The sequence below is a fragment of the Bombus vancouverensis genome, chromosome 3 (assembly GCF_051014615.1).
Source record: "Bombus vancouverensis nearcticus chromosome 3, iyBomVanc1_principal, whole genome shotgun sequence".
NCBI lineage: Eukaryota > Metazoa > Arthropoda > Insecta > Hymenoptera > Apidae > Bombus > Bombus vancouverensis.
In genome coordinates, this window is record NC_134913.1 from 13,974,722 (window position 1) to 13,992,603 (window position 17,882).

Sequence of the window (17,882 nt, forward strand, 5' to 3'; positions counted from 1 at the left end):
ATGACTGGTTATTAAAATTACATATTTTATAAATATTTTGTACTTTTATTAATCTTTAATATTATTGCAAGCTTTGAATTTATTATATACATGTATTAATATACCTAATACATAACATAACATAAAATATATATTACATTATATAATTTAATTACATTTAAAACCCTTTGCTCTCAAGAGGCGACTCTCAGTCGCCACGGCGTTCCGTACTGCAATTCCTGTGGCGAGTGAGAGGCGACAGTCCCTGTTTATGCTAGATTTCAACATCTCCAATTGGTGAGAGTGCAACATTGGTTCTAAATTGATTCCTTAGCTCTTTATGTTTTTTGTTAGAAAGCGTAAAGTGCTAGATTTTAAAATGGAGATAAAATATTTAATCTCAAATCCCTTCGAAACTATTGTTCGGACAACGTCTCCAACGTTAGATCGGATTCAACGACGGATGGCAAAATTATTATAGCTTAAAAACCCTAAAAAAATGGTTTACGGAAGTGAAATTAGCTCAAATGAAGATGAACTTGATTTTGAACTATTGAAAAATGGGATCAGTTATATTCAAGAATGCAATCTTGGTGAATGCTTTATAAATTATCATACAAAAAATACAAAAATTAATATTACTATATAATTAATACATAATAAATAATATTAGTAAATATAGATAAATTATTAGAATATAATGTTTTTGTAAGTTAATTTGTATATAAAATCATTTTACGCTAGCTGTAAGACACGCGTCACATATACGCCAAATCATTTGGAGTAGCTGCTACGCCCGACCGAAAAAGTTCTTGAATGCAGAGTTAAAAAAATATAAAATGTAATGTTATATAATCTTAAAATAAATATGATTCTTTTATCTGTGTATTTTCTAATTTTCTTATTAGGAGAAATAAGTACGTTTAATGTTAAAATTATTTATCTATCAACATATTATTTTACAACATAATATTTTGCACACTAAATACATTTATTTTAAATATTAGATACTTCAATATTTCATGATTATTATATTTGAATAAAAAAATAAAAAACAATGATGTAGCTTCATTGAAATAAAAGCTCCATTATCAACAAATTAACAAATTTGTAATTAACAAAAGTTATTACAAAATAAAAATTCTATGTGTAATATATCAGTCTAATTCATTCTTTAAACTTCAATAATTTAATTTTGCTAGTTATGTAATAAAATCTGTACTATACATTTTGGTACTTAAAAATATTCCGAATTTTATCATTGCTCCATTTGTAGGTTCAACGAAAATATCTTCATCAATAGCCCAATCATTATTTACAATCTCTAGAAAAAAATAATAAATAAATCAATTCAATTTGTATATAACATACTAATGAAAATATTGTTTAATTTTAAAAACCTATACATTTTTAACAAGCTATATAAAAAATATAAATATACAATTTAAATACATTAAACAGCCATATTTAATGACTCTGAAAGGAAGTAAAGGTAAAGAAGAAATGTTATTTTTAAAACAGCAGTAAGTACTTACTTGGTTTAACTTGTGATGGCTTTGAAAATAATGTCACATGTGATTCTTTCAAGAGTATTTTGTCCAAGCATCCCAACTTTATCAATATCTGCAAAGAATATATCAAATATCTCTCAAAAAAATAAATTTTATACAATTTAATAGAAATACAAACTACATAAAATATTTCCATAATTATACACATAAATATGAAAAATATTCTACTATAAAACCAACACAACTACCTCATAAACATATTATAAGACATTATAAAAATTTTATTATAGAAAGCAGAAAGGCAAAATTATGTAGTGATATATGAGTACTAAGAAAGATATAACTTACCTCGACTAATTCTCGTGTATGATATGGTTGCAGAGCAGGGACAAATCTATTTTGTATTTTTGATAACGATATACCCGGATGTGTTAAACAGTATGACAAAATTGATCCCAACATACGATCAAGTACCCTACGATTTAAAACACCATCTACTCGAATCCATGGTTTTATAGCTACCTTTATTTCTTGTTTGTTACTGAAACATAAATGAGGCATATTTAAATATCATCTACTCTAACATCTTGAATAACTTGACTGTATTTAAAATAAATATTGGAATGAATAAATTTGAGTTTAATAAATTTTAACTTTCATTGTATAACTCCATTTACTTCAAATCTAACTGTTTCACATCTTTAAGTTTATCTTTCTGGGGTAGTAATTTAATCCTCTTTCTTGATATCCTTTTCTTCATCTCTGTGTTGTATTCTTCATCGCTATGACTAGATGTATCTCTAGTGGAATCTTCATTCATATTTTCATCATTGTCTTTGGTCTCTGACTGAATATTTTTTTCAGCTATATTTTCACCAGCAATTTTGAATGATTCATTTTCTAATGGTATAGTAAGATTTTGTTTGGTTTCTTCTATCATAGTTATATCATTATCTTTGTCTAATGCTTCTCCAGATTCTGTCACATACACAGTTCCTTTAGGCATTGGTATAAGCGATTCTTTTTCAAGACGGCTTATTTTATATGAATGTATTAGCCAAGAATCAGCATAACGATGATGTATATATCGAACCGTAGTTACACCGGACCGCAGGAATAGATGATTATTGGTAAGAAAAGAAACGATTTGGTATAAATTTTCTCCTAATGTATCTTCAAATTCATCCTATCAAAATGAATAAAACAATAATTAACTAATGTAAGATACCTTATTTGCAAGATGCAAATTCTATTTGTTTTAAAATAAAATGTAGATATATTTTTACTTACTATCAACTCTTGGATAGTAGCTCCAAGTTCTTTTTTATCACATACAAATTTAAATATTGCTTCCATATTGTTCAAATCCATTGAACAATTATTGGGCAATTTTTTTTTGAAATCAGAATATGAAATACCATCTTTAGGGTAAACTGCAAATTTATTTATTTCTTGTATTAAGTCATTTATAGCATTTAATCTTAAAGGTAATAGATCTGAGGGTATTGATAGATCTTTAAAGACTTCAGTTTTGTCAATTTTTTGTGAGTTTGATCGATATAAAGAATAATAAACTTTGAACATATTTACAACAAAATATTCATGTGCATGATGACTATCTGCTACTGTGAGTTCGCTTAATTCTTCTCTCATTCGCAATAAAGCTATACGAGTATACCGCTTGTGTACATCTGAATCATCAATCTTGCAGTATGAATTCAAATAACTCTGTTCTGTTGGAATATTTTTTAGGATATCACTTACAAGTGTAAAACCATTTCCACTGCCCTTTTTTGGTTGTAAAGAAATTTCACGTTCATTATTCGAAATATATTGTTCATTACTAGATTTTACATCATTAATTTCAATTGTTTCTTTTGTAGAATGTTCTCTTGAATCTTCATTTTGTGTTTTATTTGGTGTTTCAATCAAAATGATATCATTTCTTCGTAATGCTTCTTCATTCTCTTCTGCATCTACAATTTTATGATCTAATATTTTCTTCTTTTGAGCAGGTTTACCTAAATCAAACATGTCTTCATTATCATTCCTTCGCCTTTTTCTCTCAGATGTAATTAATTTATTTTCTTTGTCTGTATTCAATTGAAGGTCTAAATGGAATGAAGATGAATTTTCAATATTTAACATTCTATCTTCATCTTTACTACTTGTACTTTCCAATAATAATACAGGATTATGTTGTACATGAATCACATTTTCAAATTCAGGCAGTTTATATAAACTTTCGCTAGTATCTCTTACTTGTACCGCACTATCTATTTTAGGATTATCAACAGTACATATTTTATCTTCTTCTGTTTCCATCATTGAATCCTCATCACAAAGTGTTGAACGCTTGACATCGTCTTTGTTTAACTCAATTTTAATTCCATCTTGAAATTTAATTATATTTTGTTTATCATCAATTACATTATGACCGTTCTCCTCATCAATATTGAAATTTATTTCGTCACAATCAATAAAAGGTTTCGAATCTTTGAAATTTGTTTTCTCACTTTCAAATTCTTGTAAATGTGTGTTCTTCTCTGTATCTAAATCCGAGAAACCATCTTTATCTGATTTTACATCAACATTATGTACATCATTATAATGTATAGTAGCAGTATGGGCATCAAAGCTTTTGTTGTCATGCTTTTCAGGATCAATCATTGTACCACTGTTTTGCAAAGAAAATTCTTTTATAAATTTCAAATTATCCAAATTAGCCAATATATCTTGATATCGTTTAGCTATTCTAAAGTATGTTTCATCTTTTTCTTTTAATCTAGGATCAAGCATTATAACTTGATCAGGTATTTCAATATCAAAATCTATTTTATCTTGTACAATATAATCATGTATCGCTCCTATTAAACCACCAGTAATCGGGAGTATTTCAACGCCATTAAAATTATCTGATGTTTTGCTTTGATCATTCATTTCATTATGACAATACCAATTACTAAGTTTATAGAAAACATTGTATGATTCTTTGAATAAAGCATATGGCCATTTAGTATGAAATTTATATATATAAGTATTACTTAATTGATACTGAGAACTACTCATCGGCATATAATTACCATGTTTTCTTATATTAGGCAAGTGATTCTTTTTAATGGTAACCATTTGATCACTATGAATTTTTGTCAGAGCATTTCTTAACAACATGTCAGGATATTGTTGATATATTTTAAATAATTGATATGTCCAGGATCTTCTATCTTTTCCACAACACATGGAACTATTAATGACAGAATTTACGACTGCAGAATGTATGTCATTGATATTTTGAATATCTTTTGTGAAACCACGATTATAGAATGGTTTTGTAGGATGTACAACTTTGTAAAATAAATTAAATTCTTGCACTGTTTTTGGTACAGGCAGTGGTTCTTTAGATCCACCATCTGAGATATCATAATACTTCTTTGCAATGTAGGCAACAAGTGATTTAAACGCCTCTGTAACTTGCTTCTCATATTCAGGTGAGCTTTTATGTCCTTCTTTGAGTTTATTCACAATACCACCAAACCGCTTTTTAAGGAAAAAGTTCTGTTTGAGTTCTTCAACTCCTAAAGCAACAGTATCAACGTTTCGTTGTTGTCTGAGCATATATAAAAGTCGTCGTTGACAAGCTTTTGACGTTTTGTTGTGTGAACTGTATGAATATGACCGTAGCACGTCTCTTACTGTAGAAAATGTTATTGCTTGTTTACGTGGATTTGGACAAAAATATACCATAGCGACCTTACAAACAAGCAAAATCTTATCCTCGTATGGTTTCCAGTTTACTCGTAACTTGTGCATCCGTTGCAATGCTCGATAATCAACCTCGTCATACTTTGTTCGTCTTTTACTACTACATTTACGAGGCTGTACTCTTCTAACATAGGATTTTTGCTTCGTGCTTCGCTGATACGTCAACGCTTCATATTTGTTCTGCTGATCCAAATTTTCATTATTTTTAGTTTGTACCTTCTTTTTGAATTCTGTTGCACTTAAAGAAGGAGGCCCAGATACTGTTTTTAAACCAGGAAATTCAGTAAATCTAAGAGGTTTTGCCTTTATTTTAGAAAGATACGAATCTCTTTCATAAACTATATTCTGCTGTTTCCTTTTCTGCCGGACTTCAAAATTAGAAAAACCCCAATTCCAATTTCTTTTAAGATAAGCAAAACATGCTGAATCTGTTCCAGCAGCACCTTTGCGATCTCCAGGTACTTTGCCAGTATCAAATTTGACAGCTTCTTCTGGAGAGCGAGCTACCAATGATTGAATCATATCAACTTTCTTATTCAAATCCTCTAACACTATATCTTTTCCTTCAACAACAAGTCGTCCACCTAAAGGCGTATTCATACATGTATTCCACATATCATACCAGTATTTCTCAACTACCTGAATTTCGGTAAAGTTATATTTGATTACAAGATACTGTTTATCTTCAATTACATGATAACTAGGAGTAGAAGATGTTGTATCCATTAATTCAGTACGACGATTCACATAAATAAATACTTGATCCTTCTCTTTTAATTTTTGTGGTCCAAACTGTACCAATCCAATATAACATAATCTTGTTACAGTTTCATGAATATGGAATACATACTTCCGTGCATAGAACAAAGAATTTCGAATATCAACTGGTAAATCTCTAACTAAATAATGTTTCCGAATAGGATGATTTATATATTTATCCATTTCTGGTATTGTAAATGAAACATAATGAATCTTCAAGAATATCGATAAAGGAAGTCGTAAAAGAAAGTCACACATTAATGTCCATCCTCGAGGCCAACCATTATATTGTGGCAAAGGCGGAACAAACATTTTCCAGCTAACATCTTTAGTATAAATCGTACTGAATTCCTCTGTTAACTCTTCTGTAATGTTAAAATCATTATCTCGTAAAATTTGTATTTGTTCCGCTTTTGAAAGAGTTTGATCACCAGGATGTTCATAAACCAAATAAAATAAAAAGATATGTAATGCTTTCATACGAAGAAATTTCGGACTATATCCGTATTTTCTTGATATTCTAGAATTACATTTAGAACTTGTTGGTATTATTGTAGATTGTTGAAATGGAGATTGATCAGTTTCAAATTTGTGTGCATCATTAACATCTTTGTTTAATACAAATTTTGTTGTATTTTCTGTATGTTTCAGAGACGATTTAGGTCTTTGAGAAGTCATGAAAAAGAATTTCAATTTTGCTTGTTCCACGGTTGACTGAATAATGGTACTATTAACATCAATGTTTGGATCACATATATATGTTAAATGTTTCTCTTTACCATTTCCACTCAGAGTTATTTTTATATATTTCACTAAATTATCTTTTGCAAGCTTTTGTAGCAATCTTATTAACGATTTTTTATCGATTTTTACATCATACCCTTCTTTATCTTCTTCCTCATATATCATCTAAAATTAAATGAGAAGCGATTAATAAAAATGACTAAAAAGCAAACATATTACGTAATTACTTATATTATATTACCTTCATTAACTTTGTCATATCATCAATGATCCGATGTTTTTTAACTGATTCCATAATCATATTAGCTCTTCGCAATATTCTATATGTAATATTTGTCACACTTTTCTTCTCACTATTTTGTATATCTTCCATAAATCCATATGTTTCATTTTCTGGTTTTTCTTCATTTGTTGATTTAAAAACTTTTATGTCAACTTTTATATTTTTATATGCAGCTACTGTCTTTTCATTCTTTGATAATTCAGAAATTTGTAGTAACATATTATTAGAGAATGAATTTTCTTTTTTCATTTGAACTTTATTGATTTTATCCAATAAGTGGTTAGAGAAAATGCATTTATATCTATTTGGGCGTTTTGTTATACGATATTTATATAATATACGATTAACAACATAAAACGTTTTTTGTAATTCTACTCTGTCAGCGTACAACCGTTTTTCTGGTAGGTCATCCTTATTAACAATATCAGATTCAACCACCTTTTCTACACTCTCCATTTCATCATTAATAACAGTATTTTCTTCTTCCTTTATAATCGTTTTAGTTTTTTCCAAGCTATCACTTTCAGTCGTAATTTGCTTTGTAAGTTCTTTAATTTTATGCATTTCTTTCTCAAACTGTTTACTTAGCTTACTAGCTTTCTCATACCTTTTCGATACATATTTTGCAAGCCTTTGTCTACCAACGTCACTCATATAAGTAGCAACAATATTCGTTTTAACTATGTTTCGCAAAATCGTCCGTGATTGTAATTTCGTTAATCCCATTATTTTAGCCAAACTTCCTTGGCATACACCATCAATTCTATTATCTTCAATTATTGTATTTGCTTGTTTCAAATATGGCACACCATATCTATGATTTGAAATATTTATCTCTTGAGATTCATCTTCATCTTGTATTTCATCTTTATTCCATGCTTCAAGGATATTAATATTTGGTACTAATAACTGTACTACTTTAATTTTCTTCTCCTTTGTAGAATCATTTTTTTGCTGCCATTCTTCTGGTGATGCTTTAGGATATAAAGTTCTATATGGTATTCTAATATCTGTTTTTACAACTTTTTGGAAAAATGAAGTTTTAAACAATTTGCTTAATGCTTTTTCAATTTGCAGTTCACGTTTTATTTCGTCATATTCTGCAACATAATTGGGTTTTGATTTAAGAATTTTGATAACTTCTTCTGCCAAGAAAATCATTTTTGGTTTTCTTTCAACAAAAAACCTTGGAAGATGTAACAGACTTCCATTACAACCATAATTATCACTTTTCTGATGATGTATTTGTTTCGTTATTAGCTTATAACGTAATAAAAATTTTCGAAGATAAAATAAGCTTTTAGAATCTTCTTTTAGTGCATTGAGACTAAGTTTTCCCTGAGTAACTTCGCCATGATATCGTGATCTACCTACTCTTTCTAAAAAACAATACTGTTTTATATTTAATTCAAGTATTGGAGATATTTCATCCCCCATTAGGGCACGATTTCTAGCACATTGTGATGCAACAATAACTAATTTTTGTCCATATCTTTTAGTAACTTCTTCTAAGCTAAGGTTTCTTACAAGTCCTGTGATATCTTCCCGAGTATTATAAGTAGAACAAGATCCTTTAATACCATTTGCAACATCATTCACAGGACAATGTGGATAAATATCTGGAGGTACATTTTCCTATTCAAATGTATAATTTCTTACAAGTCTGATAATTTACTAGTTTATTCGAATTTTGGTCAAGATACTTACTGGTTCCAATATGATACCTAAATCAGGATCCACAAACTGATAGCGATCGAAAATTACAAGTGGTTCCCTTGGAGTTTCTAATTTGTAAAATGTAAATTCTCTGATCTGTACGCATATTGACCATATCTGAGTCATGAATGATCTTGGGAATGGTAAAGGATTGTGAAGTCGATGAGCTAAACGTAACCATAGTGCTGAAATGAAAAAAAGTTATAAATTACAAGACATATTTATTAAATTTATTTATTTAAAATAAAATTTAACTCACTTTTATTTAAAAAATAATATTTATGAAAGTTCAGAAATTAGACGTGACGGGTAATATAAAAACACTAAATTAATATGTATATATTATCCGAGAACTTTTTACTTTCACAAAATAAAAAGATTATGTACATATATTCTAGTAAATATTAATATTTATACTAACCTTCTATAGTAATTCCATCCAAACCTTCCAATGCAACCTCGTCGATTATTGAATCTACTAAATTAATTGATGAATATGACATCATATCAATTATATTTGATTAATATTTGACACTGTTCAATTAAATTTTAAAATATACAATACATACAACACAAAAAATATTTCGTATTTTCATTTCACAGTTTAAATATCACATGTAACACATGACTGATGTGATACATCTTGTCATAAGGTAGCGCTAGGTAGTACATTACATGTATGTGTATGTGTGTATAGTCCCATAGTAGGTAGATATAGTCTACGGTCGCATGCACAGGTCTGGAAACTCCTGTGGTGGGAGCACGGTGTAATAGATTTTACATCGTAAGTAAGACTAGTTCCAAATTTGAGGATAGAAAATTTTTTGTATTGTCCATCATACACCGGGCGCTAATGTCGAGTAGTCAAAACAATTTCAACCAAGTAACGCTTGGTGGAATTCAAGCGAATTCTTTATAATTTTTATAGTGCTTCGTAGGTAGATATGCATTATTTATGCATAAATAATTCTATTTATAGTTAAAATTTGCTTAAGAGGGAGCAAAATGATGATCTTGTGTCTTCTACTGTACTGACTACTCTGTGGTAGCGCCGTTGGTGGCGATTTTGAGAAGCGCCACATAATCGTGACATCCCTCACCACAGAAATTTCAAGATCTGCGTGCACAACCGTGGATTCCTCAACACGGCAGTTTCAAGATTTGCATGTATGACCGTGGTATAGTCTATCCAGCGAAACGAGATAATAAACGTAAACAAAATTTAATTGCTGAGATTACAACTATTGGTAACATCAAATTTTGTTTACGTTTACTACCTCATATCGTTGGACAGACTATATACTGTTTTATCAATATATACGTACATATATATACATATTAAAAATTCCTATACCAATAGTCGGAAGGTTTTGCAATTTTCGTTGCAAATGATTTAAAAAGATCCGTTCAATAATGTCTTTAATAATATTCTTCGGCAAAAAGTTGCCATCATAAGCAACGATGTGATTAATAATAATAATAATAATAATAATAATAATAATAATAATAACAATTTATCTTTCAACCTTCTGGCCATGAAAAGGGATTCGGTTTACAACGATAATTACTTTTATTTTCCTTGCTCTCTTAATCATACATCCTTAATTTCCGATACACACTCCCTTTATCTAACTATTTAATTATTAATCCGGTAATTAACTAGCTTCTATATATCCTATGCTGACAAACCTCTCTATTTTTTATTTATATGTATATTGTACAAAGATATAAAAAAAGTAGTATATTTCAATTACAAGACATATTATAATAAACGTAAGCTATAAAATATTTTAATGAAATATATTCAAATCATAAATTTTCTTTTGATATATTGTAATAGATTTGAAAGGAAATTGTGAAAAATCCCTCATTACTCAAAGCTGCTGTTAATTACTACTGAAATTACTATAATCAGTGAAAAAAGAATTTTTATCTACTAATATGATTACTTATATTGCTTTAAAGTTATTAATTATAAATAAAAAATATTCTGTATAATATATACATTTTATTAAAAAATATCTTTTTATAAATTGTCTTTTAAGTTGCTATAAAGTTATTCCTTTTTTTTTAACTGAATTTTTTCATGATCATGATTAATGATTTTATTCGAGCGTTTTCTTTTCCTTAAAAGTTTCTTATTATGTCGTAACTGGTGTGAAGTATCATTGATTTCAGTATTAGTTTTCAAAGATGATGATGAAAAAGAAAACTTATCTAATTTTACTTGCTGTGAGTCTTCTGCTGTTGATAAGTTCGTTGTTTTAATCTGTGGCTTATCAAAAACGGAATATTTATTTTCTACTGAATTTTTACATTCCACATTTTTACAATTTGAATCTTTTATATTTATGGAATCTTCTTTATCAGTCACTAATTTACTAAAAATTGCTGTTGATATAGGAACTGGAATAGGTATAGGAATTGGTATAGGTATAGGTAAAGGATATGGTACAAGAACTGTAACAGGGGGCAGAAGCGTTGTAGGCGGTAATGAATGAAATGATTCAGTTGGATTGGATTGTTTAACTGATGAAGTTCTCGAAAATACATTGGTCTGATTCTGATATCTTATTTGGTTAGGTTCATTTATGCAAGATTTAGACAAAGATGGAATTTCATGATGCATTGTAGGTGTAGTTGAGTTTGAAAACCAAGATGATGATTGTAATATATTTTCTGTTGGAGTGTCATATCCTTTTTCTTGTAAATTTCTTATGTCTTTTACATGTATGTTCCTTTCTAAATATGTGTTGCTATCTTTAGGGCTATGTGAATTATTCATGGTATCCATCGCATATTCCTGTTTGAAGTCCTTACAATTCAAATCATTTTTTCTTAAATAATTTTCTTTACAATTTGTTTGATTAATCATGGAATGGCAACATTTGCTTTTTTCATTTACTAAAGATTGCTCTTTATCATGTTCATTAATTTCTATATAAAAATTCTTTTTATGTTCATTGCAATTATTGGATTTTGTACATTTCTTTGTGCACACTGAATTGATTTTACTGGGCCATTTTTTATGTGGGTCTACTGATTTTTCATTATCAATTTCTTCTGTTTCTATTGATCTGTTCTCACAAAGCGATGATGATAAACTATGAGTCAAATGTGTATCAACTAAATATGTATTCTCTGCAGGACTATTTAATGGTGATTGACAACTTCGAAACCATAGTTCTGGTGTTATTAAACCACTCTTCTCTGTATCATGAAAAGGAACATTATTTAAACCTTGAAGCATTAAATGAGTTTGTGTTTCATGGCAAAAAATATTCATTTTGTACTGATTCAAACATTTATTGCTACAAAATTGAAGCTGACTTTTACCATCCTGAAAAAGGAATAAGATTAGTAATTCTCTAATACATCAAATTATATTATAGTACAGTATAGCATTTTTAATTAAAAATAAAATGGTGAAGATAAGTTACTTTTAATTATTTAGTATTCTACATTCAATTTACATACTTGAAGATCAACATAACTAATTGGATTTCGTATATGTCTGCACCAGTCACATGTTTTTGCTTGTTTAAAAATTGCTCTTCTACTAGCTGCAAAACAATTTTCACTACAAAAGTATCCTAAAGCATCCATCATATTATAAGAAAAGGAACTGGATCTTTCTAATTCAAATATTTGAACAATTTTACCACACCAAGAACAAGATATATTATCTATAAAAATGCTAAAAATTATAACGAATTCATATGTAATTTATATTATGTACATAGTACATATTTTATACTTTACCTGAGTAAACAGAACTTGAATAACTTTCATATGGAAATTTAGATGTAGTACCAAAAGATACTGGTTTTAATGATAAGGGGGATGAAATTAATTGTCTATTCACAGACATTAAGTTGTTATTAGAATAAGACAGTGGTACATTGGAAACTTCAAAAATTGAATCAGATGTATTCACTACTGGCGATTTTAATCTTAGTTTGTTTGAAACAATATCTTGATCAGTTTGAAGAGCTTGACTTTTTGCATCAGATATAGATGTAAAATGATCCAGGTTTAAACTTTTTGTATAGCCACTATCCACTTTATCATAGCCATACCATCCTAATAATTCACTCATTGCAGTTGCTGCATATTCCTGTAATAATGTATAAAATATGAGTGATATTTCATCATTGTTTAAATACAAAAATACTTTCTGTTAATTTATATTGTGACTTTTTAGAAGTATCATATCTTTTTCTTATCTCTAATTGTTTTAAAAATATAACGCGTCTATACTATGTTAAATATTCTATATATTATGTATTAAGCAGTATATGATCAATTCTAATCTAATCTAATTGTATCTAATGTGTTGTAATGTAATATTTTTTAAGTGCAGGCTGGTGCAGGTTTTAATGTAGCACTAACAATTCGTGGTTTTTAGCAATAACTTTGATATTTTAGATTTCGTTTGTTAGATTTGTTTGTTTGACGAATTCTATTGTCTTTTTTGTATTGTTAGGAATAGTTAGCATTTCTTTCATGTTTATGTTATCTCCTAGTATTCTTCCTTGATTTCTATATCTTCTGTAGTGGATAATTATATGTTCGATTGCAGGTGATGTGTGGTATATGGTTTCACCTGTTGGGGAATTTGCGGATATCTTTGTTCCATTAAGTCAAGTAATGGTGTTATTCTCGTTGAAATATAATGATAAAGTGTGAGTGAGCTAAAAAGACAATATAAGAATAGAAAGAGAACGCTGCATTGAGATTTCTTGTGTCCTTGTCTAATGACACATACACATTCTTATAGTAAATATGTAACATCGATGGTAACGATGATACCGATCAACGAACGATGTCAGTGTGCATACTGGATTATACAAGGACAGACAGGGCCTCTATGCTGCGTTTTCTTCCTATTCCCACATCGCATGGCATGATACACGGTGACATATAAATTGCGTGCTCTATTTTTATACATATCTCTGTATCCTATTCGAAGTCATGTTAGAATTGTTTGTTCTCTTCTAGTGAGGTTATTTTTCTGTATTTTGTTATTTACTTATATAATTGTATGCTGTATATTTATTAAAAAAAATAATTCTTTTATTTTAACGAAAAGGCAGGAAATATGGTTTAATATTTAATGCAAATTAATAAATCCATAATGTTGATGTATTATTAAGTTAAGCGGAAAAGAGTAATATGAAACTCGAACATTCACTAACATTATATAGAAAATTCTGTGGAATAAAATTTAATTATACATTTCTGAAACTAAATTATGCAGTATAAAAACGTCCTATCTTTTTAGTAAAATTATCCGCGTTTTAATTCTTATACAGAGTTTTACTAATGTATTAAATTATTAAATGAAATATACCTACAATTAAAATATAAGTATTGTAATTGTCTTTAAAGTATTGTTTATATATGTCGGATCACGATTCGAATTTTGGGCGCGCGACGACTCTTCATGTGGACTAGCCATCGTTTCACAAAGCCGAGATTTTATTTACATGTATATACAGGTCTACCACTAAGCTTAACAAATAATAAGTACAACTAATAATAAGTCTAACAAACACTAAGCCTAATGAATAATACGATCTACGAATAATTAAATTAAATAATACTATTAGCAATGTTTGAGTTCAAACGAATCCACGGTCATCGGGATAACTCCTTACTAAGCGAAACTAACTTAGACGCAAATGCGATCGTCGAAAATGCTCGATGTATCACTCTCCAAGGCAATCGCAAGAATGCCAGCCTCGTGGAGATTTTTCTCCCTGTACGATTGCATTTTGTTTTCTATACCCGTTTGGAAGCATCGAGAAAGTTCCAAACGCCGTTGCTAGGCAGTTTCTGCCTGGAGTTTTGATTACTAATACAATGTATGTCCCATTGCATCGGCACCTCCGAGGCAACATCACACGTGGCTAGGCCCGCTCTCGAGGCCGCATGCCGCCACAACCCATTTCTCGGAAAACACATACAACCACTCCAGACCTCCGTTAGATAAAACATCCATCCCGTGACCGTGGCTACGTTCAGCGACCGATTGTCACCTCGAACCCAATCTCGCTTATTACAAATCTTAAGCAATTACAACTATAATAAAATCTAGGCTAAGGTACTAGAGGATGTTCCCAAAATTTCCAAGGAAAGGCTTCGGCTTTCCTTTCATCTCCGACATATATATATACATATATATTGATTTTGTAGGCACAACCACGTGCTAATCCCTTTTTCAAGGCTGAAAGATAGGAAAATAAAGTTATCTACGTATCTATATAACTAAAACGTTTGTAAAATAAACACGTGTATATACTTGAGCAATATTAGATGCAGTTGATACGAAGTTAAAACTTATGCATAAAATATTTTATGATGATAAATAATAATATAAAAAACAAAACAGGATAACGAAAAAATATAACAAAGTATAAGCAATTATGTAATTTAATAAATTATGGTATTGTTAATAATTATCCTGCTTGATGTTAAAAACAAAGTATATTAATAAAGTTTGGTACTATTAATAATTATTCCAGTGTTAAAATAAACTAGTGGAAAGGTATATTAGTTTTGACGCAAAGAAATTATAATGAACGAAATTCAATATTCACGTTAATTATAATGGAATACGGATCAATGGATTGTGTTACATTTTAATAGTGTATAGATTATATTGCTCTCAAGTTACTTGTATATGTACGAACTTTTGCAATAAGATCTAACGTTGCCTTAATGCTTACAATGAGATAATTCTAAGAATAAACATGGTTACTTTATTATAAATTCAATATATAATTTTGTATTAAAAACATATTTTTATATTTTCGAAGGGTCCAAATTTTTATATTTACATTTTAATTTTATATTATTGGTATTTGTGTAATATCATGTAAAATTTAGTGTTGTAGTGCAAGTACATAATAACTAAAATTTATTCTCATTTCCTTTTCTCATAAAGTATGAAAAATTGTAATTATTCTCACAGAATTTGTTAAGCTTTACAACGAAATGGTTTTGTACAATTTCACAAAAATCAAATATTATTAATTTAAATTCGAGAAGTAAATTATAGCAAAATTATAGTGAACAAAATGGAAGAAAAACTTATAAACACTCACAAAAATAACACGTATTTTACCTGAATTTCATCACCAGTTTCTTCTTCTTTAATTTTAACCAGAGTACAATTTCTTTGGCGTGAGCGATTGCCACCATTATCTTCAGGCAAAGACGAAAATACTTTTCTTGCGTTTTCTTCAATTTTTTGTAGAAATAAATTAACTGGTCTATTGTCCATCACGAAATATCAACATAAATTGAAAAGTAATGTTCCTTCAAGCCTTCTGATGAAATTTCAAAAAAATTAGAATTAATTTTACTTCTTACAACATACGTATATAATTAAATTTTTAATTTTATCACGAGAGAATTGATTGTATTAATTATATTAAGCTCATTCGGATAATAATTAATATTACTTCATTATTTTAAATAGAGTGTTATAATTTGTATTTTTTTTTATATTTGTTTTTCAATTAAATTTATTTTAAGATACCAATGGCGAATATGCTATTAAGCCTTTAATTCAGTGAAATTAAAATTTTTTCTATAACTTGTAATGAAATTCTTTTCTTTTTTATTTCCGGTTTTTAATTTTTTCACTATATTCAGTGTCAAATACGTAACCCGTGACATGTAATGATTGTGATTTTATGTAATAACTTTTCACATTCATATTGCTATTTTTGCTTATGGCAAACGTTACTTGTTTAAATTATTCAAAATATCTAACAATAGTAGACTTAGAAAGGAATATAGATAAATATTATCCATTTCTGTAATTAATTCAGTCAAACCTGCATATATGTATATATAATATATAAATGAAAACAAATGTTACTTTGAGAAAAAGAAATAAATTACAATTTATGAAAATCTTTATCTCAGTATATTAGATATTTATTATTATAGTATTTACGTATAATAGTAAAATTAAAGATTATATTTATAGAAAAAAATAAATAATTTATGAAAAGAGATTAAACTTTTGTGTATAAAATATAATTTTCAATAATACTTATTAAATATTTAACAAAGCCATTGCTTTTATAATATTGTTGCAATAGTGACAGCAAGCAGTCATTTAAAATTCCAGATAATTGATATTGAAGCAAGTACGTATATATTCGAATAGGTAATACAGCACCAAGCTGTGCCTAATCAAATTTCACTGATATTTTTAGGCCACTAAGGTAACACAACTTGCGTGAAAATAGATCGCATAAATAACTCGTCCAGTATCTTCTCCTTCTCAAAGACTTAAACAGAAAATTTGATTGTATTTTTCAGGCATTTATCTTTTTCAATTTTTCATTTTTATTTTATTTTTCAGTTTTACGTTATTTTAGGATTTATAATTATCATTTGATAATAATCACACGTATAAAATTCTTTAACATCGTACAACATTCATTTATCGAAGACATATCTCATGAAGAATAAACGGTTCTTTCTTTATATAAATATAACATGTGTTGCTTAAACAAATATTTGCACTAATATTTGAAAATAGTCCGTTAGAGATATATTTTCTATTTGTAAATCGAATCACGTATCATGATTTCCACTCGTTATCATTCTTTCGAATAAGAAAACACATCAAAGAGCGATCTTTTAGATCAATCTTTAATTCTAATATTTGTATGTATGTAGCGAAAAAGATGCAAAGAGGAAGATAAAGGGGAAAACTAAAGAGTTTAATCATATACGCGCACTTTCTTGATTTATCGCGGTTATCCATAACGCTGATTTTTTTCGAACTTTTTAAAGATGCAATGACTTGTGAAAAATTAATGAGCAAATGGATGGTACATATATAAAAATACCCGCGGAATTATTTCGTTACAAACCGTTCGCGCTCGTCCAGAGTCGGCGTTGATAAGAACTGACATGTTACACCTGCGACCGCTAAGCGTCGACTAATCGTGGATTTTCGCAGTCTATTAAATAACGCGGGATGTTGCGTTACAAAATGCGCATATTGGTTTGTTAGATTGATTAATTACATTTATTATATTTTAAGGTTTATCATCTACCACATTTTAATAATATTAATAAATTAAGCAGTAATCTTCACG

The 17,882-nt window shown here is 28.7% G+C and overlaps 2 protein-coding genes across 8 annotated transcripts; both read right to left on the bottom strand.

The window, feature by feature from the left end:
- Positions 1–24: 24 nt before the first annotated feature.
- On the bottom strand, positions 25–9,397 carry LOC117153896 (general transcription factor 3C polypeptide 1). Of its 3 annotated transcripts, none has more exons than XM_076617226.1 (8): positions 9,176–9,397; positions 8,746–8,939; positions 6,997–8,673; positions 2,781–6,920; positions 2,168–2,676; positions 1,839–2,031; positions 1,515–1,602; positions 25–790 (listed from the first exon to the last, which is right to left on the bottom strand). In XM_076617226.1, the coding sequence occupies exons 1-8, from the start codon at positions 9,258–9,260 to the stop codon at positions 738–740; spliced, it is 6,939 nt and encodes a 2,312-aa protein (XP_076473341.1). In that variant the 5' UTR covers positions 9,261–9,397; the 3' UTR covers positions 25–737. The 3 variants fall into 3 exon arrangements, with proteins under 3 accessions (XP_076473341.1, XP_076473342.1, XP_033184288.2); XM_076617227.1 differs by having other exon boundaries at positions 25–470; positions 9,176–9,396; XM_033328397.2 differs by having other exon boundaries at positions 25–1,303; positions 9,176–9,395.
- Positions 9,398–10,685: 1,288 nt separating this feature from the next.
- Sobp (Sine oculis-binding protein) lies at positions 10,686–17,726 on the bottom strand. Of its 5 annotated transcripts, none has more exons than XM_033328402.2 (5): positions 17,655–17,726; positions 15,884–16,088; positions 12,517–12,871; positions 12,232–12,440; positions 10,686–12,094 (listed from the first exon to the last, which is right to left on the bottom strand). In XM_033328402.2, the coding sequence occupies exons 2-5, from the start codon at positions 16,040–16,042 to the stop codon at positions 10,811–10,813; spliced, it is 2,007 nt and encodes a 668-aa protein (XP_033184293.1). In that variant the 5' UTR covers positions 16,043–16,088; positions 17,655–17,726; the 3' UTR covers positions 10,686–10,810. The 5 variants fall into 5 exon arrangements, with proteins under 5 accessions (XP_033184293.1, XP_076473346.1, XP_076473343.1 ...); XM_076617231.1 differs by lacking the exon at positions 17,655–17,726 and adding an exon at positions 14,112–14,983 and having other exon boundaries at positions 15,884–15,964; XM_076617228.1 differs by lacking the exons at positions 15,884–16,088; positions 17,655–17,726 and adding exons at positions 13,361–13,448; positions 13,523–14,040.
- Positions 17,727–17,882: the final 156 nt, after the last annotated feature.